General features: G+C 42.7%; 1 protein-coding gene across 2 annotated transcripts in view; it reads left to right on the top strand.

The window, feature by feature from the left end:
* Positions 1-26,547, top strand: part of negr1 (neuronal growth regulator 1) — a 203,260-nt gene that overhangs the window by 120,920 nt on the left and 55,793 nt on the right. For both annotated transcript variants that reach the window (XM_084066297.1, XM_084066296.1), the window contains exon 4: positions 9,950-10,081. In XM_084066297.1, the coding sequence (XP_083922423.1) occupies positions 9,950-10,081 (132 nt within the window). The remainder of the gene's footprint in view (positions 1-9,949; positions 10,082-26,547) is intronic.

The following is a 26,547-nucleotide window of genomic DNA, read 5'->3' as shown; positions in this document are numbered from 1 at the left end:
GGGTTGTCAACACAGCTACCAACAGATCCAAGCGCAGCTATGAATCTGTTCTTGAGAGATTAAACCATGCCTAAACCTAACCCTATCCCTAACGTCAGTAAAACCATGCCTAAACCTAACCTCAGTTGCCTGCAGCTGCTTAGGAAACACTGCCGTGGCAGTTGCCGGTAGCACTGCGGCACTACTGCTGCCAGAAAGTGCACTCGCTCCTTCTGCACGGACGGATGGACGGGCGGACAGACAGGGGCGAAAACATAGTCTCGACCAAGCCTTTGGCCTGGTGGAGACAATAAAATGCGTCTAGGAGTTGGGGATGGAGGTGTGTTGCTCGTTGCTTGCTGAAAAGAGAATGACAGGGTCTGCTGACTGCAGATTGGCTAGAAGTGCTCACACTTAAAGCTGTGAATGACAGGATGTTTGTGAAGCATCCCCAGCAATGAAAATGAAAGTGTGAGAGAGAGATCTTCATTATTGAATCGAAGCTTAGAGCTACATTATGTGAACCGGTGGCAGATTATCATTCATGGTTAACGTGTTGGATTCCTTCTACAGCGAGGTTGCTCATTGTGACTGTTCAGTGCAAGATGGCACTTTTAAGCTTATGCTGATTGATCTAGCACTGCCGTATCAGCCCTTGGGCTAATACGGTTTATCACCCCTCAGTCAGGGCAAATAAAAGTCTGGCTGTGTGATAAATATAGATGTACAGTGTATCCAACCTTGGCTGGGTTGCATCAGCACTCCCCTGACTGTTCAGGGTGATAACCCTGCCCTTGGTTGGATAAACGTGGGCAACGACTGAGATAATTTATGTACAGTATATAAATGCAGTATACAATATATGTAGTATATCCCACTATGTATGCATTGAGATCTGTGCTACTGTTCTCTGGTTCTGTAGTAAGTTTCACCCATAGGTCATTTTGGTGGAAGTGTGAAATAGCCTTTAACACAGCCGGCTCCAGTGCTGTCTGGTTGGCTGGCCAATTGGCTGGCTGAGCAAAATTGCTTTGATAAGCTTTTTCCATTGAGATTTGAATCCACAGGATGGAAGTGTGACCTTTGAAAAAGGCTGACTACAATCCAGGAATACATATTTGATTGTTTCAGTGATAGGGCATGGTTGGGACACGTTTCTCTCTTCCTGTCTTTTTCCAGGCAGGTATGGTGCTGGACTACGTTTGTGTTTTGATTTAGCTTTCCATTTAAGGTACTCGAGGTATATGTCCCCACTCAACAACAAGCCCGAGGAAACAGACAGCATCATGCCCGACAGCCTCCTCTACAACAACAACAAAACAACAATAACAACAACAACATCAACAAATCTCTCCAAATACTTGAGCTTACTGGCATCCAGATTCGACATTCAGCTTGCCTGGGCAAGAAGTCAGTATAGTAACAGCTTAAATGTATAAGCAATGCTGCTGCAAAGCAAGTCAGTCGCGGCGTGGTGCTGTGTGATGAATATTTTAAATTTGAATTTATGTCACTGTTCCTTGCCGTGAGTAGTGCCTGCCATGGTACACTGGAATTTGGCAGCTCTTTGGCGAAACACAATATGTTTTCTGTCGTGTGTTCTCCAAGGATCTCTGGGTTCTTTTTTTTTTCATCCACAGTACTATGAAACTGATAACAGTGTTACATGCTGACATCTTAACATCATTTTTGTACTCAATGGCAGGTAAGAGTTGAAGAGTAGAGGTCTTCACGGGTCCAATATGAAAGACCTGTACCCAAATGGACCTGCGAAAATTTTACGAATGGACCCGAGCCATTACTAGAAATCTGAGTTCCGGACTCGAACAGTACCGAGAGCTGTCCGACCGGACCCGTACAGAAACGTGACATACCAGATCCGTACCCGTACAAAACCCGAGACCCAGAAATGCCCAAATGATTGCTAACGTTACTGTTAAGAGTTGTCTAGCGTGTTAAATAAGACTTGTGTTTCCAGTGGTGTAAAGTAATTAAGTACATTTACTCAAGTACTACCAGTGTCAAGTACTACTAGTGCCATCTTGTGACCCGGTCATTTCACTGTCAGAGCCCCGAGACCTGAGACAAACGGTATCGGTTCCGACCCGGACCTGCGGAGTCACTTCTTTTGAATGGACCCGTGACCGAGCCGCCAGAGCTGGGTCCGGGTCGGTTCCTGGTTATTTCGGGTAACGTGCTTACCCAAAGACCTCTATTGAAGAGCTGTGTATTTTAGATGACATTTTCAATTGTCAGACAAATTTCACTCACAATGGTGCTGAGTGGACACCTGTGTGACATGATGGGTTCGAATCCGGCTCACAACCTGTATCACCTATCCTCGTCTCACTCCCCTGCTCTCCTTATTCCTTTCTCACATCATAAATCAGAAATACATATAATATAGTCTTTAAATGAGTAGCTTTATCTTTTCTCTAAGACCAGAAAGACTACTACAAATCAATGACATGCAATCACATATCAAAATATTCTTTGTGAAAGGTTTTCAACAGTCTGTATGTCCCGATTCCACCAAACTCCTGGCCCCCAGATTCCATCTGAGACTGCTGTTTTTGTAACTCTCAAGCTTATCTCCACCACCTCACATTTTATTTCCCTGGGCTCATGCGGCTAAATATCTCAACACAGCAAGTATCACCGAGATAATTCCACAGGTCACAGAGGTGCCACCCTGGTCTGTCAGAGGTGACGTAGTGCTTCTCTTGGACCCATTCCATTCCCTGGCTTTTAGCGGGTCCAGATTGACAGCCAGGGAGCTGGGCAGAGGTGATGTGTCAAGGCAGACAAACTGAATGTAGTAAGGCACTCAGTGCCTTGCGCGCAGTGTTGTAATTCTGCCCCTGGTTTTACCCCTTCCCTTAAGCTGGTGGCAGAGTAGAAGTACTCGGAATGCCCCTGGGGTGGGTATGTACTCCATTTTTAAAAGTTAAAAAGGATGAATTGATGTAGAAAAAATTGCAGCCTTATGCTATAATGGATTCCTCAACGATGCCTGCCCTATCTGGGTAGTGCAGCCCTGAAAGAACTGTGCTCACAGCTCCCCTACACAAAGTGTGGAAATTGCTTACTATGACAGCTCTTAGCTAGTGTCGGTGCCGTATGCGAAATTAACCTCACTGTGATGGTTTGTTTGGAGTGACGTGTCCCTGAAGTGAAAGACGCTTCTATACTGTAGCTCTCCACAGTCATTTGCACACTCAATACAAGTATGACCTTCAACCTAGTTTATGCTCCCCCTCGCAACGCTTATTTAACTTATTTTACACTTAAAGGGCTAATTTATTATGCTTTGTCTCACAACCGCATTGCTCAACATAATAACACGCTTTTCAGTTGAAAATCTTTTGTTTTTTTCGAACAACACGGTCATACACTGAAGTGTAATTAGGCTTAATGTTCCTGAATGCATACACTGGGGATGCAATTCTTGCTTAATGGTTCCCCTGACCTTTGCGACCCCCCCCTCCCTCCCCTTTTCCCTGTAGCAATCGATAAGGAAACCATTGTGCAGCTCAGGCAAGACAGGGCCTCTGGATATCACAAGAACAAATGCATTGCCCTTCATTTATCATGCTAGAGTATACGACCTAATTAGATCCTGGAATGGACGCATGCCCATTTACTCAAAAAAAATCGGTATTTATCCATTTGAACTTGATTTCTTCAGGTGACGATCAAATTTACATCCAACTCAAAAGGTGTGCAGCAAATTGAGGTGTCTCACAGGCGTGAAGGAAATAAACAAAAATCAGACGTTGCATGTTTTAAAACAGATTGATATCATGAATTTCCCTGAATTATTTATCTCATGAAAACTGTACGCAGCACCTCAGTCACGTTGACAATTTCATTAGTCTTGGAGGCTTCCTTTCACCAAGTCTGATACATTTAGACTGCCTCTCAGAGACGTCATTAATACATGTAGCTTGTTGCTGAATCATCGTCCTTGCGTGCCTCAAAGGGCACAGAGGCAGCACACGTATCCACTCATTCTTTTAGGCGGCCAAAGCAAATTGACATATTCAGCTCCACCGGTTTTAATTGGAAGCCTGCATGCCACCTGTGGTTATTGTTGGAGGGCACTGTTAATTGTAGGTGGAATTTCTGAACACCTGTCTCTTGTGAATGTACTATTTGCATCAAATCTCAAGTTCATATTCCAAGTTTCATGAATCTGATAAGTTTCTTATGGACATATTTATTAGGTCCAGTGTATACCGTTCATTGTCTCCGCCAGGCCGAGAGAGTATGTTTTACCCTCCATCCGTCCGTCCGTGTGTGTGTGTGTGTGTGTGTGTGTGTGTGTGTGTGTGTGTGTCCTGTCCGTGTGTTACCAGCTAATCTCCGGCACCGTTAGCCCGGTCGCTGCGAAACTGTGCACACACACTCCCTGGATGCCAATTCAGAACCTCTACCTCCAAATTTTCACATGGGCCTGTTATAGCGCCACCTGGAGGCCGATTTGTGCAAAACCAATTTTTTAATATTACTCCTACAGATTTTATCCAAACGTCATGCAAATCGGTACACAGTATCTCTATAGTCATGTGATCAACACGGATCTGTCCGATTTCCCATATTCCATCCTCATTGGCTAAGGTTGGCTTCCAAAAATTGCAGGATTGGTCCGTTTTAAACAAAATGCCTCAAATCATGAACGCATGTGACGCTTGTGATTTCCGTGAAATTTCACACACACATTCCCACTAGGCCAAGGAAGAAATGCCACCCTTTTTCACATTGGCCTGTTATAGCGCCACCAGCAGGTCTAATTTAGCAAAACACATTTTTGGAACAAAATGCCTCAAATCATGAATGCAGTGTCCCATTGCCGTGAACGACCTAAGAATAAATGGCACCCTTTTCACATTGGCCTATTATAGCGCCACCAGGAGGCCACAATAACGTACCTGACCTGGCGGAGACCTGTGCTCCGAGAAGCACTTTTTCTAGTTCAATTTCAATTCAAATCCATTTTCAATTACATTTTATTATAGTGCCTAATCACAACAAGTTGTCTCAAGACACTTTACATATATAGCAGAGACCTAACGTTAACCCCTTCGATCCGCCCAGATTTTTGCTATTTTAACTATTTCTGAAAATGTATAATATTTGAAATGTTTAGAACATTTTTGACAGCTTTTGAAAAAGAAATTGCCTATAATGACATGCCCGAAATAGGGGGGGGGGGGGGGGGGGGGGGGGGGGGCAGGGTTAAAGTGGTTAAACCAGTGGGCAGACATAGTATAACCTGAATACACTGAAGAATTAGGTTTTGAAGACCTGTGCAACAACTACTATTGGAGCACCCCTGCTCCAGAATACTGCTATAACAAGCGAGTAACCCATTTTTGGAGCTCCGCCTGGTTCCTTACACCTGTATTTGTATTAATAACTCCTGATCTACTGGGACAACACAAGGAAATACTTGGTTCTCCCAACATACCTGATAGATTGTGGCTAAAGAAGGCAACACAGTGACTGTTATAAATGTAAGCCTTTTAATCGTGCAAAAAGCCTGCATCCAAAACTTGAGGCAGACTTTTAATTGCATCTGTCTAAGAATCTGTCATGTATTTTAAAATATTATCTTCATAATATGTGGAAGATATTTATATTCTAAATAACAAACTTTGTATCTGTGGAAAATAAAAACAGCATCTAAATAACATACATACAGTAGTAGGTGAATAAGTAACCAACATGCATCTTTATAACATAGCATCTATCTAAATAGACAAGTACTTGGGAATGAGGGGGAGTCTGAAGAGATGATTTTTTAGACTGGCAGAAGATGGGGTTAGCGAGTCTGCAGTCCAGACAGACATTTGCTGATCGAAGTGTGTGGGAAGGGGTGTAGTGCTCCTGGATCATATCGTGTTTGTAGGTATACTGTAGGTACCATATCATTGATCATCCTTTTAGGTCATCACCAGTGTTTTAACTTGCAGGAAGCGAAGGGAGCGCAGAAGTGGGGCTGGAGAGACTCATGTAATTGTTAGGAGGTTGAACACCAGGTGTTCACCAGCACCTGGTCTATAGATCAGTTGTAGAGGTTTGGGAGAACATGTAGGAAAACCAGCAAGGAGGGAATTGCAGTAGTCAAGCCTGGAGATGACTGAGGCTTGGATACGGAGCTGGGCAGACTGGTGTTGAAGGTTCTGAACCTCCGGATGGTATAAAGTATAAACGTGCCATCCTATTATTTACCTGTCTGCTGGCCTTCTGAACCATATTTCTCAGCATGCGGTCTAAAAATATACCTACTGTGGGGAAGGGAGATGTATTCTCTTCATTGATTCCACCATCAACATTGACTGCATTAATAATGTTTAAACTCAACTGCTGTTAAAATGTATTGCGGCGTCTTGCTACATCTCTCAAGCCTGTCATTGCATAGTATACATACTGTAGATGTAGTGGATGGTTATCCCCAAGCTAACAAGTGTAGGTTTTCATGGGGAAGGTCTCAAAAAACCTACAAACCTACAAATGCCCTTTAGTGTATCCTTTAGGTTTCCAGAGCCAGTGGTACCAAGGCAGTTTAGTGTTAGGTTGTATAGTCTGACAGTGGCTATATTTGTCTTTCCATGTCCTCACTTCATCTTCATTTAATTTAATCTCATCTCATCGTATACTCATGTCATCTCGTAGCAATTGCTTCTCGACTAATCTCATTCCACCTCCCCACCTCCCAGTGTCTAGAATTGAAGTTGTAGATGTGTTGAGGTCGAGGAGTGGAATGCCTTTGATTGAAAACTAAAATAACATTGTAATGATGTGAAATAATGAAGCGCATGAATTATAAAGTGACGTAATTATTGTCATTACTTTCTCAGAACCTGGCAAGCACAGATGTACACCCACGCACACACGCACGCACGTCGCACACACACACACACACACACACACACACACACACACACACACACACACACACACACACACACACACACACACACACACACACACACACACACACACACACACACACACATCTCTCTCCAAAGGTAAACAACAGCCATCTATGTCACTGCATGTTTGCATTTCCCTGGAGAAAACAGCTGCATTTGTTACAGCCTTTTGCTGAATTAAATTGAATGCTTCACGCGTAGATGTCTTATGGGTCAGTGCTTCCGAGCTCTAACCGAAACATCCTTGTGCATAGAATTTCCACGTTGAGTATCATCATTCTCCATTGCAGATAAAAGACAATACAACAGTGCATTAGGCCAGGGCACTGTATGGGTCAGACATGTTATGCAACTACTAAGTGCATCTGTGTGTGTGTGTGTGTGTGTGTGTGTGTGTGTGTGTGTGTGTGTGTGTGTGTGTGTGTGTGTGTGTGTGTGTGTGTGTGTGTGTGTGTGTGTGTGGAGGTGTGTGTGTGTGTGTGTGTGTGTGTGTGTGTGTGTGTGTGTGTGTGTGTGTGTGTGTGTGTGTGTGTGTGTGTGTGTGTGGGGGGGGGGGGGGGGGCATTGGGAGTGAGAAGTGTTCGTCTATAAGGGAGCTGCGACATGAAATCATATGGAAGCCAATATTTCACTATCTAGCATATATCCTTGCCAGGCACATGCACACATAGACATCAGCCCCTCCCCTTTTACCTGTCTGTAAAAAACTGCCCTCTCCAGACCATGAACGCAGCATTTACTATGGTGAAAGAAATGCAAATGTCCCCCTTTCCATGCCAGGCAAGAAGGCAGCATTCAGGAGAATTGCCTTTTTCCGAACTCTCCTGAACTTGAACACAGCCTTTTGCGTTGAAAGAATGTGTCCTCTGTGTAGAAATCCTTGTTGTACGCCGAATCTTCAGTAGCTAAAGAGTGCGGGGTCGCACCCCAAAAATAGCTGATCTAAAATAGCTCTCAACGTGTCGCAGTGCGACACGTTGTGAGCTTGTAGATCCACTATTTCCGGAATTTCAGCCCCTGATTCTCTAACATTCTCTGCACGTCCCCGATCCTTGCTGTGTACGTGGGCAATGGATGTTACATGGTACTACAGTATATAATGAAGAGGCCGGGCACAGGGCAACCACTAATGGTGCACACCTTAAAAGCTGTGCTGGCAATATTTGGATAGTCAATAAAATGAACATAATTGAATATCACCATGTTCCATGAGCTGGGCTCCCACTCATAATAACTGAAGCCTCAAAGAGGAAACAAAAAGAACACAGTGTGCTATCTCCGTATTCTGATGGTGTAATTTCATATTAAAACGGGTTTGTTTCTCAGACATTTGAATTGCTCCTTTATGGATTGTTTTTTGCGATTGTTTATGTAGCCAGCATTGTCTTGTCCCGAGGCTCCTGGACTATATCGAATCCGCCATAGCAGTGTGAGCAGCAGAGGAAAGGAGAACTCATTATCGGCACCGCCTTCAGGGGTTCATTCACGTTTTTGACACAGCAGTTAGACAACAATGGGCCACCAGCATTGCAGAAAATATAGCAAGGCTTTTATATATAATTTTCTCCCCCAAAGAAAAAAAAAATTGGATGGCAGAACAGAATGGCAGTATTTCCATACCTGAAGCATGGATCGACCAGAGTTGGTCTGTTCCTGTCGTGGGGGGTGAGATATTGCTGAGTCAGTGTCTAGTCTCTGCAGGCCTCCCGCTATGTATGAAGAGCTGGGGAGTTTTTTTGTGCTAGTTTTTACCGTGCCAGGTGCCTATCCCTCTCACGCTCCATGCACAAAAATCTACCATCACCTCCTACAAAGACTAATATATAGATAGATTTCACACTGAGCACCATTTCAATAAAAAACAATTCTGGTCAGGGGAGAATCTTTGCGGTTCAGTCTCTCTGATATATCCACAGCAGGGCCTGCTGTGATTTTGGTGCCATTTATTAGATGAGAGCACCCAATCAGATCGGTTTCATTTGTTGGTGATTAATGTTTTTTTCTTTCTTTCTTCTTTTTTTTAAGGTGGCTCCCCATGCTAAAACTCTATCCTCTTTCCTTCATTTTGTGCCGTGGGGTTTAAATAAGTGGATAAACATTTCCCTGGTCGAGAAATAATAAATCATGATTTGATAATTAAAACTATCAATAATGAATGCTATGCCTAATATTCCTAATTGGATCACATTTTGCCTGCGGGAGACTGATCAGTGGCCACTAACCCAATTTGGACCGTAAACGTACAGATCCGAAACATCACTCAGGGGGTAAAACGTTATATTTAACCATACAAATGTCCCACAGCAAATGTTTATGCAAGGATGGCTACCAATGTGCAAGGCTGTTTTAGAGAGCCCTAATGGGACCACCCATGATTTGTTGTTTCCACCATGGGTGTTTTGCCAGTAAAATGGAAGCAAGTTAACAAAAATTGATGCCATGGGGTTGGCAATACATTTGCTTTTTAGTTTTTTAGTTTGTTTGTCCGGGGGGGTCGTCACACTGTGCTTCCTTTGCAAGCCAGTCATCCTGTTTGTTATTATTGCCTTTGGTTGTGATAATAATACAAACATTGTCAGTGCTTTAGTAAAGTAGTAAAAGCACTGAAGTGCATTCATCCATCAGATTTGAAAGGGTTCCAGGAAGGAGCTCTAACTGCGTGAGTCCTCAGTAGTTGAGTACATGATGAGTCGCTGGCTGAGAGTCTGCCATTATTTCATTTCCTGCCACCGTATCAATATGGACGGATCAATGCCCGGCTAATCCACCGCTATATTTCAGGAAGCCAGGAAAGTAATCAAGAGTTCAGCGGAACGCCTAATTCTGTTACAGTAGATCTGCTGTTCAGCCAGATGACTTTGCGGTGGAATGGTTCACTTTTTTGTTTCAATATTGAAAAGATCATATTGCTGTATCACAGCAATATTCACTCCTGGGATCCGGGTAGAATATATGTTGTTGTTTTTATTTTTTTTCCTTTTGTCCTGTGTTCTGAAAATTACAGTGTCTCTCCTCTGTGTTTCTATTTCCAGCCAGGAAGTATGACAGCGGCGAATATCTAAACATCACGGGCATCACAAGAGACCAGGCGGGGGACTACGAGTGCAGCGCTATAAATGACATCGCCTCTCCTGACACCAAGACAATGAAAGTCACAGTCAACTGTGAGTACGCCTTCATTCTTAATCTATCCTTTCCTTTTCTTGTTTAACCCATTAAGACCTGTGGACCCGATCCTAAAAATGGCCTATAAATCCTTGCCGTTTTCTGAAAAACGTATGTTTCTATGTCAGTGGTTTTCAAACATCAAGGACCCCCCAATATGATATTGACCATCATCTCAAAATATTTTGTTCTGGGGACCCCCAGAAGCAAAGATTTTAGTTAACTCAATTCCTGCCAATCACGCATAAATGCAATCTATTAAATAGCGCACTTGGCCCCCAAGATCGCATAAATGCGTTCTATTGAAAAATAAAAAAAAATGAAAAAAAATTGAAAAAATGTTTTTTTCAATTTGACCCAAAGACCAAGGAGATATGATTTTTCGAATATTTAGACTCCCATCCACTTCCTTGTTAACTCAAAACTTAAAAATTCTGTATCTCGGCTCCTGAGTACTTTTTAAATTTCAATGAAAAATCTCTGGCAGACAACAGCAAAAAATCTGAAATAACTCTGGCAGGTGAAGTGTTAAAGATGTTCGCTTTCAAAAATATATATATTCAAAGATTTGCATAAATGTTCATGATTTTTCAAAAATAGCAGATCTACAAGCCCACGCTATGATTTTGTATATCTGCTATTTTTGAATAGCCAAAGTTTAAAATAATGGTTAAAGTGGTTAAAATCTAAAGTGACACAGATGCTTTCCCGGTTGTAATGGGTTAATGGGCTGACAGGAACGGGAGAAGGCACAGGAGCCATCTTCAAGAGACATCAGTGTCCCTAAGCATTCAGAGAGTAAGAGTGTCATTTGGCGAGGTGCACCCACCATCGGTGCGTTGCTGAAGTTTGAGAAAGTGCCCGAGCAGAGTTTGAAGTTCCTGAATATTTAACGAGAGAATCCCCTTTATGTCCACGCGCGTAGGTGATTAATTCTCGCTAAGGAAAGGTCTGGCTGTTCTAAGGCCTATTCCATTATGCCGGTAATGAGTCTTTCAAAAGTGTGAGGAGACAGTAATGAGGAGACGAGGCATTAATGAATGATACTGGGCTTCAGCCGCTGTGATCTCAGGGAAATCAACGTTTCTCAGTGCGATCAGGAATCGGGCGCTGGACAATTACTGTCTCTCACCCCGCCAGTCTCATTGTCTCTCGTCTCTCTTTCTTTTTAAAGTCCACCTCCCTCTTATTCACAGCATTTTTTTTTCATTGACGCCCTTTGCTGATTCACATCTCATCAGTCAGGAAGCTGTAGGCACTCAGAGGGGGAGAAACGGAGGGCAGAACCTTTTTATGGCTCAGTCTCGACCCAGTTGCGGATAGGTATTTAATCATAAGGTTAAATCATGTAACTTTCCAACAGCGCAAGTCTGGGATCGGTATCCTCAAATTTTCAAATGAAGAGTTTCTATTCACTGAAGTTTCGATTCAGATAACATTTTTGTCGCTACGGATTATTTTGAGCCTGTTTGTTATCAAATGATATTTTGGGCCTGCTGTCTCTGTGTAAGGAGCAGGCACTAACAAGCTGCGCTTGAGAGGAAATGGTCGACGCCAATTATGTATGGCTCTTTGAGGCATGGCTTCAGAGATAATGGAGCACTTGGCGACTGGAAATATCTTTGTAACTGAACAAAGCTCATATTCACAATGATGGAGACAGCATGCTGTGGACATAGAAGATGAGTTTTCAAAGGGAGTTCGCTGGAGTATGTGGCTTTGGCTTGCAGGATCAAGTTATCAAACTGAATAGATGTATTAGGCAGACATTGTCTCATTATCAGACACATAAACAGCACTATGTGAACTTCAAATTCAACTTTATTGTCGCATCACAAGTTTACAGGTGTAAACGAGTAGGTGAAATTATGTTCTTTTTGTGCGTGCAAAGTTTCACGATTATAGGATGCTGCGTTCATGATTTTTGGCATTTTGAGCGAAAGGGGCCCCTCCCGCAAAAATGTAAACCCAATCATACCAATTTGAATGTAATCTGCAAAATCTGACGGATACATGTTGATCACATGAGCACAGAGATCATGTGTACCAAGTTTTGGACAAAATCTGTAGGAGTAGTACCAAAAGGTGTGTTTTGAAAAAAATGCAGAAAATCTTGTCAGGCGGAAATGGGCGTGGCCTATGTGATGAGATGCATCATGATCCAAGGGGGGAAAAAAATATTTTGATTGAGAGTTATAGGCCAAAATGTGAAATGGCAGAGACAGTAAGAAGACACAATGTCAGATAATAATAATGTGCATGGTCAAGATGAAGCAGAATATGCCTCTTGTGCAGGTAGAGACAACATTTAGCAGTGGATATAAATAGCAGCAGATCACAGTGTTTTGTGCAGGTGAGGGACATTACTTAGCAGCAGATGACAGGTGGGGAGTCAGGGAGAGTCACACTGGCCCCGGTGTTAGCAGGAGGTTGGGGGAGGGCAGACGGCGATTGAAATAAACTATTTAATATGCTGGCCTATTAATTATTTACCCACAATGTATATTTAATTTTGTATAGCCTACATATGGGGATATCTGATATTGTTCTCCTGATTGTTCTCCTTTGTTTCTTCTCTATTGTTATGACTAGGCTATATTTAGTTTTTGGATTGAATGAATACATTATTAACAAGATTGTTAACAGTATAGGTAGTACAGTCAAGGGTTATGCTAAAAGGATACACAAAAAGCCCCAGGGGGCTTGTTTCCATTATGGTCGTTTATACTCAATTCATCAGTGTGTAGTCAGATCGTTGCATGTATGGGAAATAATTTCACTGGTTTGTTCCTTCTCCATTTACAAGTTTTGCACTTTGTGGGTCTTTGGTGGTTTGGAAATAACTTGCAAAAAGCTACAGTATGTGATCGCACACCAGCGGGGAGAAGGAAGGTCTCACTCTCTCCCAAAATCCCTGCTAATGTTTGGAACGAGTTCACTCGCCGTCCCCTCAGTTCCAGTTTGGCTTTGAAAGCAACCTCTTTATCCACCAACTTAAATTCTCACCTCATTCTCACCTGAAGTGATAGACTGAGTTTATTGAAGGTTGAATATGGAGCACAGGTAAACGAGTTTTGCAAACCATTCCTTGTCGTCATTGAAATGTGCTGCCAAGCAGGGACTTTTTTTTCTGAAAGCTTTTTTACTTCAGCGTTTCACGTATCATATGTAGCTAAATCAAACACTCGCCAGCAATCTCCCCCATTGCACTTGTGCAGACTTGGCAATGATTATGGAATTTCACTTTCCTGCTGTTATATTTGGTCATTGTACCTGTCATATTTAATTCTATGAGTGACACGCACTGACAGAAAATGTGCTGGGTTGGGAGAATTGCATAACATTTAGTACCTCGTTGAAACAATAGACAGACAGGTTACAGTCAGCACCAGCAATTTATTCTTGGTGGACACACCATGCCCTAAACCAGACATTAAGCATGTCTAGCCGCAGTAGGAAAATCAATCTGCAGTAATTATATGAGCCTGGCTGAAGTGGACTATTGGTGTCTATAAAAATTAAATATAAATCTCAGAGCTCTCTTCCTCTTTGGCTGTAAATATTTAGTTATTTATCATGTCCTGTTTGAACTAAGATCCACGAAATGGTGTACTGAACTCAGGTCTACATAAAATGAATGTCTTAATTATTTGGCTATTGTACATGTTGTTTGAACTTCTGTACAGTTGACCCAATGGCTCATACTCAGTATTGTAATATTCCGCTTCCGCTGTGATTTGTCTCAGGTACAGTATCATTCTAAATGGTGAACAACTAGAAATGAATCATGGTTCAAGTTTTCAGGTCTCAAAGCATCTTCCAAGGATCCATTTCAAGGGAAACCGCAGTTGGCAATCCTTCTTAACATGTCTCCAATGTGTACACCCGTTTGTCTATCTATGTGTCAGCATGTCTACGAATGTGCCTGTGGGTGCGGTCTCTCTGTGGAAAGACCTTAGGGACATTCATACATGGAGGATTGTGACAAATGGTCTCATTTACAAAGATAAGGGGCAGAATGAATGAATTGAGGTTGTCCATTGGAGCGTTTGATATGGCCACAGCAGGCAGAGGGTCCAGACCAGCTGGTTGCCACTCTTCACTGCCTTTCCACCACCCTGGTGCAATTCACCCTCTGTGAGGGAAAGGAAGATGGGCTCGGGTGCTATCCTAATCTATCATTCAAGCTCCACTCACACATACACACACACGCACACACATCAGTATATATTCACGGAGCGGCCCAGGCCGCTGGGGACCCTGTGAGTGATTGACATGCCAAATGCGGAATTAGGATAAAGGTGTTACTTGATGTCAGTGTCTCAGGGAGAGGAGAAGATGAGCGAAAGAGCACCAGAGCAATCTGCCTAGCTGGCATAGTGTCGGCTCATATAAACAAAAGATGGTTCTCACTTAAAAAATCCTCTCTGTATCAAAATGCTCATTCAATCTCTGGATAGCTCTCACAGGAAACTCTAAAGCCTAAACTCTAAGTGATGTTATACTTGGTTGTACGTTGCTCATGAAAACAACTCATTGTCAGCTAAAGGAATGCATGAAGAGATAATACTATCGCACACTGAAATTCACAAATAACAAAGGTTAAAACCTAGTATGGCTCTACCGTGTATGAAATGCTGGAGGGTTTTTAATTTGAAACAACAGATACAGGAAGCAGTGAGACTCCACCAGTGCAACTTCATCAGTCAGTGATGTTCATGTTTCTGTGTTATCCCTGAAGAAGTTTGGTCATGCCACTTTAATAGATCATCCAGGCTGACTGGAACCAAGGGTCAGAGATATGTACAACTACTCGGCCATGGCCGTGCAAGTAGCACCAGCACAGGTGTCCTTTCTGCTTGATTGACTGCTGAGCACAGCAGTGAGTGCGTGTGTGTGTGTGTGTGTGTGTGTGTGTTGTGTGTTGTGTTGTGTTGTGTTGTGTGTGCGTGCGTGCGTGCGTGCGTGCGTGGGTGCGTGCGTGCGTGCGTGCGTGCGTGTGTATGGTCAAGGATCGGCTTATATGGATATCAACGTGCCTGCCTCAAAGCAAAGCAAAAGGACCCCAAACTCTAAACTCCCCATATGATCTTCACAAGCGACGAACCAGCCATATTGTGCGCGTGTGCGTGTGCGTGTATATATATTCGAAATGTGAAAAATGCAGGGAATTTACTTCCTTGGCCTACTGGCAGCATGCACAAGAAATGTGGTGCTTATCGTTCCAGTGGTTTGCAGTCAGACATTCACATTTACAGTATAGGGCCTGTACTGCTGTTGCTCTCCAGCCAAAAATACTCAATGAAAACGAAACACTTTTTCACTCATTATAAATTAGTTTTACAGAAAACAGGGCAGTAACAAATAACAACCAGCCAAACTTTCATGCCAATTTCTAAATATTATTTGAATGTGCTGTCTGCGGAATGTTTCACTCTTTGCCCATCTGGTAAATGGGAGGAGTGTAGCTAGCAATCAATGTAGTTACTGTCATTGATCCTGGGAGAAATGTCCCTTCCTAACCGCAGTTAACTGACATTAGACTATTAACAGGAAGCTGCACCGTTCCACCATTAGCAGGCTAATAAGACAACATAAGAGTGAATGACACTGACATTTCAAGGGGTAAACCATCTAATTAAATACATGGTCAAATAATTCCTCTCCCCTTTCAAAGTAATAATGGCTTTTTCCGTAAGAGCCTAGTTGACCTCCCGGATAATTACAGTTTAGGGTCACTAATTAAAATGAGTAATAACCAAAGTGATGAAAAAATTAAGCCCCAGCATTTTTCTTTTTCTTTTTTGAAAGAATTGTTTTTGACACTTTGCTTTATTTCAGACAGCAGAGTGCAGAGACACAGACAAACCAAGGGAAGAGATAGAGGAGAGACGGGCATCCCTCATGCTCGCTGGGAGCATAATTAGTCTAACTCACTGAGCCACTAGCCACCCCAAGCCTCAACATTTTTCAAGTTTAAATAGCATTATTTCTGCCGTTTGGCTTTGCATAATATGACTCAAAGGCTGGTACTTTGAGGCACGTTTTATTTATTTATTTTATTGTGGTGCAACCATTTCATGATAGTTAAATTGAGAGTGTATAAACAACCGAATGAATTCTTTGAACTCTCCAAAGAGTACTACCTTGATCAGACTGTGTGGCTAATTAAATTACAGGTCCACCTTTACTTATGTTTTTTCATGATGAATGGAGGCAACTGTTATCAAGCGGGCCCAGAATGATGGCAGTCATCCAGAAGGTCGTGCTGGAATCAGATTGCCTGAGAAGCACCGCTTGGTTAAAGGATATCTCAGCACTGATTGGACCTGATGAAATGTGATCTCTGACCCACTTTTCAGATTTACATATTCATCATCTGCCGCAGGTGGGTGCCATTATTGGCTGGAAAACCTCACTGCACAGTTCCTCTGAATCAAAAACATAAATCTGGTGTCTATGTGCCTGAGTCGGAGGGGATGAGTAAGCAGGAAAGCAGTGCGGAAGCATCTCCGCCTGAGATAAAAAGCCATCTTTGGATTAATTAATGAAGCGCCCTCGCTGCTGTAATAGAATTTAATAGAGCCGTTTAGACCAGTGGTTCTCAAAACAATTTAATGTCGAGGACCCCCAAATTGATACCTAGGCTATTAAGCCGTGGTCCCACCATTTGAAAATACTCGACCGGTCGGTCCCATATATGGCCATAGCGGTCCGATCGCTGGTTGTAGACAACCGGATCTCCATATTCTATATGCCTATATATGGGCGTATCGGTTGGATCGGTGGTTCTGGACAACTGCCTATCCGACCAACTTGACACCGGGCACGGCACTCCCTTGAGTCCTCGGCGATGCGCACGCCGAGTTTTAAGTCAGTTGGTCGGACGGTTCTCGATATACGTGAACTACAAATGGACAGACGTACACACGGACAGACATTTTGCGCATATAGCATTTATACAGTAGTAGGATTTTGTGCCAAGGACCCCCTTAAGAGAAGATCTTAGTTGTAATTAGATTAAGTTCAGCAGGGGTCTTCAATGTTTTTCAGGCCAAGGACCCCCTAGCTGAGAGAGGTTGTCAGGGACCCCCACTACATATTGTGTAAAATGTTGTTGCATATTAAACTTTTTCATAGACGGCTTCATAGACTTTGACAGTACTGTCAATGTGTAGCGGTGTGTTGGATTCACGTTAATGTGTATTTTCAGGCAGTTAACCACTTAAACCCTCAATACTTGTACTTGGGCTGCTTTTTTCCCCCTACCCTAAACCTCTTTGCTGAAAATAGCCGATCTACAAGCTCAAAACCTTTGTGAGCTGAATTACCTTATAATGGGTGAGATTATAGTGAAATTAACCACTTTCAACCTGGCATCCCGATTGTGTGCATGTCATAAAATAGGGGCTGTTTTTGAAATAGGGCATAAGTGGTTAAACTATTCTTCTCATTGTAACCTTGTTTAGAAAGTATAACGATTATGATTATGATAAGGGTGTCTGTACAATATACAGACACCTTTATGTCATTAAATGAAAGGATGAATGGCAATAACTGAATTGCTACATTGAGATATCCTAATTGATTTACAGTGTGTCGCACATGCTTCAAGCTGCATGTCCTAGATGTTAACTGACGGTGCCTACAAACTTTTGAGTCAGACATGGTGAAATCGTTGACCTCCAGACGTCCCTATTACGCTGATTCGCTGTCTGTCACAACGTCTCTGTGTCAGGTGCTGCTGTTAATGCCACTTGAAAATGCACCAGATGTTTTGTTTGTCTCTCTCCATCTCTATATTAGCAGGACAGCCGCTGCACAAAAGATTAGCCGATACCACGTTCACACCACAGATGTTTGGAATGCTGATGCTTATGCAGGCAGGCCCCCGGAACTCTTTCTCTCAAATCTCCCTTTGCTTCATGTTGGCGTCGAGATGTGTTTTGATACAAAACTAGGGGTTATGTAACAGCTCTATCAAGCAGCCCAGACTAGCACCACTTTCCCTCAGATCTGGATAAGGGAGTTCCTCTTTGAAATTCCCATGCAGCCTGGAAATGTAATTAGTATACAGGCCGTACAAAGCCTTTGACATTGTATGTAGTCTTTTTTTGTCTCGCTTCCTATGAGGTGTTGCTATCTCATATACTGTACAAGTTTGGTTTAGGGTGCAGCTTGAGCTTATGTTGCTGCTTCTGCTGTGTGTGTGTGTGTGTGTGTGTGTGTGTGTGTGTGTGTGTGTGTGTGTGTGTGTGTGTGTGTGTGTGTGTGTGTGTGTGTCGTGTGCGTGCGCGTGCGTGCATGCGTGTGTCTGTCCGTCCTTCCCCCTCCACTGCGCCCTGCTTTCTTTCACGGTGAGATTCCACTTTCTGTTGCTTCGCCGAGCGAAGCTGTGCCCTGTACGCTTCCGAGATTGCCAGCCATTTGTACGCTTCCCTCCCTGTTGTTCTCTTCGCTTCCCAGCACCCTGCAGCGCTTGGCCCCGAGAGAAAAGAGGAGCACCTCACTTTTATTTCCTGCTTACAGTAATTGGCAGACAAAACTGTAATCATTTTAAATTAATTATGAGCATGCATTAAAACGACTATAAGCAATTACAGCCGGTGTATTGATAGACTTCTGAGCCTTGTTAATATGCACAGGGCTTAATGTGGACACTTCAAATGCTTGACGTCGCCCTGTCTTTCTGTTTGGTCTAACGCCGTCTTTCTCTCTGAAGCCCCCAGTCCTCTCTGCCTGGTTGGTATGCCAGCCCTGCCCTGGTAGATAGATATACCCACAACATGGTACTCCGACTCCCCTGACAGAGTTGTTTGGGGAAGTCGTGACCGTCTCTCGTAAATAATAGGCTTAACCTGTTTACTTGTGGTCAGGAGCTTATACATGCCTTGCATGTTAATGACTGCACAATATTACAACATCTAAGTAATGACAACGAAGTAAACTGAGATAGTGGGGGATGTTGTTTGTGTGTGTGTGTGTGTGTGTGTGTGTGTGTGTGTGTGTGTGTGTGTGTGTGTGTGTGTGTGTGTGTGTGTGTGTGTGTGTGTGTGTGTGTGTGTGTGTGTGTGTGTGCGTGTGTGTGTGCGCGTGCGCGTGTGCGTGTGTGCGCTTGTGTGCGTGCGTGGGCAGACTGGGCACCCCTCTAGGTTATATAGCTCCTCCTCTGTGCTGGCAGTGGTTGAATGAAGAAAACCACAGCTCAATCAAATCTAGTATTGAGAATGTATTTATTTGCAGCACATTGTCTCAAGTATTATAGACGTGTAGCTGCATTTTGAACTATCTACTGATATACTACACATGTACCATGGCTGATATTTCAAAAGAGATTGGCTTCCTAGCAGTGTATTCTGATCCAATCCTAAACTGAGTTAAAGCCAACAGCCCCAAGCTGCTTGGATTTAAATCCATCTATCTATTTTTGCTCTTGTCGTGATTACGACTCAGCTTCCACACTGCATCTGTAGCTCAAAGAAATGAGCAAAATATCCTGCTTCTGTTGAGTAAAATTCTCAAGTCCATCTTTAAAACCTACTGCTGTGATGTCTTTGTCTTGGCATGTGCCAATTATCAGCTCTGGAACTGACAGCCCCTTCTTTTTTTTTCTTTTTTTATAAATCTATGCAATTTAGATTGCAACATAGTAAAATCTACACAACTATGGTAAATGCCCAAGCTCCATGCAGATAGACATCTGGAAGGTGCTTCATACTTTTCAAAACATAAACATTTCAAAGTTCTCATTGTAAATAAGGAAAATAGATCTCGTTTCAAGCAGCTGCACTTCCTCAGGCAGCAACTTTTAATTTTATAATAGCGAGCAAAGACAAGCGTTCACATTTGGATGTAGTGAACGGCACATATTAAAAAATTCTACATGATGCACCACTGATTATTTGATAACAAAAATGTATTTACACAAATCTCTGTTGATCAATAAATAATTTCACCACTATAATCAAAACGGCTTTCTGCCCATACCGAAAGGCAACCGGCTAGAACATCCCTGCTGCAAGTGTTACATAAGACACTCTTAGCTTGCCCAACCAACTTATTAATATGGATGCCTTGTAAACATGGTGCAATTTGACATGCTGAAATCCCTTAAGGAGGTACAGTACAGTATGTTAATGATATTTCCATGCATCCTTTATGTAGCCCTGAGATCTTCATCGCGTCTGAATCATGTATTTAAGAAGGGCAACGGGAGGGCTTCTCAGCCTCAGACCAAATTCTGTGTCAAACCCAGGCAATGGTTGCTGTCGACCCATGCGGTCCCACACGCTAAGCCATTTATTTATATTCCATGCATTGTATGAAGAGTCGCAAGTGAAGCACACAATGTCCCCATAGCTGTTCTGAATAGAAATCTTAATGAATTAATAAATCTTGGCTGCAGAACCATCCCTGACTGACAAAACAGAGGACAATGAGGCCTGCAGATGGCAATGGGGAACAGCGTCTCTGTGTGTAAGCTGATAAGTCATGCACTGATGAGCCCATTTCTTAATTGCAAGGAAAACTCATTTTCAAATCTGGCTGAAGAGGTAGGGTTATTAATTGATCTTTTAATTAAAAAGCTTGCCCGGGTTGTCGCAGTGAACAATAGTTTGCTATTGAATAAATCATATTCTGTTTAGAAGCACACCAATTAATCATTAATACAGTAGTCGCACGAGGATCGCTTAAGGCAAACTACTCCGCTTGGCTTGAACGTTAAAGGCAAAAAGCTTTCTGAACAAACCTGCCTGTCCATTAATATTAGATAGAAAGAGGTTAAACGGTGTATTCATCATTTATACTCTCGCATTCTCTCTCTTTGTGGAGCTTGTTCCATCGAACTGGTCATCTTTGTTTTGGTGACAAGGTCTGCATAATGTAAATGTAATGGAAGTCGGTTTATGATCGACCCGCTACTGGCCATTTGTCACATAGTGGAGCCCTGCGGCGCCTATTCTTCTCCAGCGCCCTGTGCTATTCCTGGATCTCCCCCCACTCCCCACTCCCCACCCCACCCCACACACACATACACACACTCATCCTGATTTCACCCCTACCCAACCCCCACCCCCATCTGTTGGAGTTCACCATGACTCGAAGCATGATTTACAGTGCCTCTACAGCGCTCTGTAGACACTAAATTACCTGGATTATTGGGCCTTCATGATTTTTAGTGCTCTACTTTGCATTACTCTCCAAACCCTGACGCTGTATTGCAAAATATATGATGATGTAGGACGTGCCAGCAGGTTCAAATTGGACTCACTAGATTGGGCCGGATTTTATGGCTGTGATCAGTCTTTACGGATCCCACTGCCAGGCACTAAATTGGGAGATTTTCTATTATTGATATGCATATCAAAATTCGGACCTCCCGTGACATTATGGCGGGCATTTTTCTCTCCAGCCCAAAAGATTTCCGGCAGGTGTGTGACACCGTTGAGAAGGACAATTATTCACACCGAAACTAGCTTCAGCCTTCTTGTCCTTTTGAAGAATGGAAGTTTTGGCCAGGTGACCTTTCTCTACGTGTGCTTAGTAAGCTGGAATATTATTGTATGTCATCACAGAGAATGTCTAAATCTATTCTGCTTGACAAAGTAAAAATGAGTAAAGTTTGTGAGTGCTTTGTTATCTTATCTCTATAACTTCACCTGAGTCCTCACAGTAGTTAAAGGTAGGGTAAGTGATTTACTTTGATAAAATAAGTGTTAAATAGCTCTATATTCGATAGCACTCATTGCTATAGAGTGTTTGTTCAGTAAAAAGGAGTCTCCCATGTCTCTCCAGCTCTTTATTAAACATAAAATGCATTTTCAGTGCTCTTTCCTGATTGGCTTAAATTTTGTCACCTACCTGAAAATACACTATATTCTGTTTACTAAAGAGCTGGAGAGACCCCTGTGACCGAACAAACTCGCTCTGTAGCAATGATTATTATCAGAATATAGTACTTTTTACAAAAATATATATTATTTCACTTATCCTACCTTTAATGCAAACTAATCGTGAAAGAAATATCTTTGGATAATATCTAATCAGGAATCCACAGGAATCACTGGTCCGACGTTATTAAACCAACTGATAATGAATAAAGCAGGCTGCATCACACCAGTCCAAAAATGAAATAAAACAACTTGAAAGGTCTTTTTCTGTGTCGCATCTGGCAGGTACACATACTACACAGCCACAGACAAGTTGGTTTTTCATCCTCTTACTATCAACATGAAAGTCACAATTCCGGTGTCGGCTCCAAGTATCGACACAACTGCCCAGGCCACTGTGTCCGCTGCTCTAGCGACTGTACGGTGCGACAGGCAGGTCACTGTGATGCTTTCAGAGGGCCCTAGTAATCAATGGCCCAGCACAATGACACCAGAGGAGGATTACAGGGGACTCGGCGAGCCTCTCACTGCCGGTATTGCACATTGATTTTTGTTATACTTGTTATTGGCTTCCATCTCTGTGAATGCAGTACCAGCTTTGTCACAAGCTCTCTGACTTTCAGTTTCTCCTGCTCTTCCTTTGAGCGATGTGTTGTGGATATTTTCGCAGGTTCAGTGCCTGGTTGTTTCTTCGATTAACGCCGTCCTCTCTTATACTGAGACTTTTTGAAGGATGTTATTTAGCTATAGTGTGACCTGAGCGTTCCTCGTATATTTGTTTTCACTGCAGGGTCATGGCTGTTCTTAACCACACTTAACCACTTGAACCATAGCACCCCCCCACCCCAACTATTTTTGGCAAAGAGATTTGGTGTTGAAGCGGACCAAGTATAGACCGCTGGGGGACTCCAGTCAACTAAGTATATAAAGTTTAAGTGGTTTTAAGAAGTGGGGGCTGGAGGGGCCTGTAATAATGTTGTGTTGCTTATGGTTGGGCTGCTGCTTATGCTGTTAGTAATTAAATAGAAGCCTTTCACTGTGAGATACAACCAGCTGGCATGTTAAAGCTCCTGAGAGCCCTCGGCACCTCAGCGCTCATAGATTACCTAGAAACATGGAAGCACAGACATGCTATGCACGGTTGCACAGACACACACACCTACGTACAAACAAACAAATACACACACGCACACACGCACACGCACACGCACACGCACACACACACACACACACACACACACACACACACACACACACACACACACCTACAGACTGCCAGTCAAGTCCTACCAATACCACCCAGTATGCTACCAGCAGTCCCCACAGTGATGAATGACCAGGAAAAGCCCCTGTGTCACCTGCCGCTTGTGATGCACTATCACAGGCCCCCCTTTCTGCCTTCATAGCCAGGCATAGGAAGAAGCAGAATTATAATTGGCATAGGTATGCAAGGACGGAAAAACCAACACGCCACATACCCAACGATTGTGCCAGCATGCTCATTAGCAGGCAACGGAAGGTTGGTGGAAGTACATCTATCATCAAAGACAGAGCTGTCACCTTCACGCGCCTCTCACACATGATCATAGAGCGCTCGTACAAACGCTCACATGTATGTCTTTCACCTTCGCATGGATCCGATGTGTCCCACCTCATCTATCTAAGTGGACGGCTGGAGGTTGGCGCCCATGTTGTTTACAGTGAGTGCTCCCCATATTGCATTCTGTTCATTAAATGTGAAGTGCTCAAAGTGCTTTCCAAGACTCATGTATGGTCCGACATAAAAACCGTGCTGGCACTTGTAGGGGCGGCAGTGACTCAGGAGTTAGAGCGGCCGTCTAGGAATGGGAAGGTCCCCGGTTCAATCCCGGTTCAATGACCTTAATCAACCAATCTATAAGTACATGTCCAAAGTACATGAGATTATAATTATTTTCGAATCAGGGTTTTAGGACTCATTAATTCATTAATGGTTAGTTACTTACATTCTACTCCTACAATTGATCTAACACAAAAATATGAACAACAATTAAGCAGTGAATATACGGCAGTACAACCAACGAATGACAGCAAGAATAGTCTAATCAATCTGAATGAATATATTAAGTCAATGCAAAAAAACACAGATGAATGCCTATGATCACAGACTTACAGTATAATACCTCGAACAGTGCAATGAGTGGAATATAAAATAGGGGCCGCTATGGAATCTGAACTGACAGGAGATGAAAGGAGTGAATAAAGAGGAGCTGAAAGGAGGGAAAGCACTACTGAGCCAGCTGACCTGTTGGTGACTTTGGAGCATCTCAGTCAGACTGCACGTGACGAACTAGCAGAGGATCTGCAGTCGTTTCTTCATGGTGATGTCCAGGTTGCAGTAATGATAATGATAATGAATTTATTTGTATAGCACTTTTCTTAACAATGTTACAAAGTACTTACAGACATGTTAAAAACAAGAAATAAAAACAACCAAGCAATTAAAACAACATAATGACAACAATATACAGCAGTAGAAGTAGAAGTGCCAATTAAAAGCAGATAAAGCCTAAGAAAAACATTTAGCATACAGGTGTGGTTTCCGAAGAGATTTAAATGAAAGCACTGATTGTGCTAGCAGTAGTGGTTGGGCTGTTGATGGCTCTGTGGACCTTGGTTCCTTGAGGCAGATGGGAACACAGTGTAGATCTTGTGGAACAGATGTTCATTGGAACCTCTGGTGATTGTAACCACCAGAAGGTGCCCTTCTGGTGAAGGTGGAGTGAACACCATTCTAGTAACTTGTAGAATCGTAGCCTGTTACCAAGGTAATGTAGCAGGGAGTCCTAACTTAAGGAGAGGCGGGGTTGCGTGTGTGTAGCAACCGATTGGGATGGGCATTGATATGATTTTACATTATGGACTCCAAAATTTACTTTTATTAGGCCATGGTCCCTCATATCAAATTATTCTGTCCTAGGGACATTGAAAAGAAAAGCTGTTTTGGCTTAAATTAAATTAAATTGTCTAATTTGACTCATAATGTCATAACATCATTGTACATGAGCAGGGTTCATCAATATGTCCGTACACGGACAAATATGTCTGTGGCAAAGACTTAGTCTTGTCCATGGCATTTTTACACACCATTATAATGTTCTTATTTTGATCACAAGACCCAATTAGTGAATGCCAAGTCTCCAGGTTTTCTTCAGAATATTTATGACACTGATTTACTATGACACTATGGCACATTTTAGGAGTCCACTAGTACTAGTGGTTCTCAAATGTTTTATTTGCAAGGACCCCAGTTACTTTAGAGTTACAGACCTGTTATGGTCATTCAGGGCTAGCTCTTTATGTGTTTCTGGTAATATTATTGTCCACACATTTTGTCCATGGCAAAATGTCATGGAATTGTCATATGTCCATGGCAAAAATGGGATTTTGACAAAAAAGTCCACCACATTTTTTATAATGATTTTAAGTTAATTCAATTATATTGACTAGACCATACCCGGTGAAGGGCGCAGGCGAAAGTAGTTGCAAAGTTGGGGTTAATGCACGTCCTGTCGCGCGGTTTCTCCCCCGCGCGCGCCCCGTCGTGGCGCCCCCCTATTTTGGGGTACCAAAAGCGTGGGACAAAAAATTCCAAAAGTGAAAAAGAAAAAAGAAAAAAATTCAACATTTCTTTTTTATTTTCCTGGGTGTCCCCGGACCCCCTGGGGGCCCGCGCACCCCTGTGGAACATGGCGGACCCCTTCGGCTGTTTTGTTTAATATTATAGGAGGGTGTTGTGATGTATTTCATATAAATGTAATTTCAGTAATGCATTGAAGCTGGTATTGAGGCGGTACTAAAAGAGGCGGTACTAAAAGAGTATTTGTAGTAGTAGTTAAGTAAGTATTGTTACTCAATGTATTTACTTGAAAGTGTTTTTAATGACTTTATTAGCTTTAAAGTTTTTTTTACAGATTTTTAAGTATTTGTAGTGTTTTTATCAACTTTTAGGTATTTGTAGTGTTTTTATCAACTTTTAGGTATTTGTAGTGTTTTCATCAATCTTTAAGTATTTTTAACTCTTTTTTTCAACTTTGCAAATTTGGGGTTAATGCACGTCCTGTCGCGCGGTTTCTCCCCCCCCCCCCCCCCCCCCCGGCCCGCGGTCACCCCTCTCCACGGGCGTGTGTGTATCCTACTATAATTCTAGTAACCTGACGGTGGACGTGTGGCTTTGCGAGTTGTTTTGAGCTTGTAGATCAGCTGTTTTGTAAAGATGTGTATATTGTGTGTATCGCGATGCATTGATAGCTTGTAGATCGGCTATTTTCAATTGATTGCAACCTTTATTGTGAAGGAACGACCGGAAGTGCTAAGCTATTCAATTGCGTGTGACATAACACTGTGAGTTGCTACATCGTGACATTGTGTCACAGAAACCCACCAAAGTCCCCAAAATAACACTGTTCAACGGGCTAATTAGTTTGATGACATTGACCACACTAACGTTCATACAGGTTGTTGATAAGATGTTTAACGTAGCCGTTTGAGTGACGACAGCTGCGTTGTGTAACATTAACGTTAGCCGCATGCTA

Source organism: Gymnoscopelus microlampas (genome assembly GCF_963454915.1).
Source record: "Gymnoscopelus microlampas genome assembly, chromosome: 9".
In the NCBI taxonomy this organism is placed as follows: domain Eukaryota; kingdom Metazoa; phylum Chordata; class Actinopteri; order Myctophiformes; family Myctophidae; genus Gymnoscopelus; species Gymnoscopelus microlampas.
The sequence above is the reverse complement of the archived record's forward strand: the minus strand, read 5'-3'. Positions and strand labels throughout refer to the sequence as shown.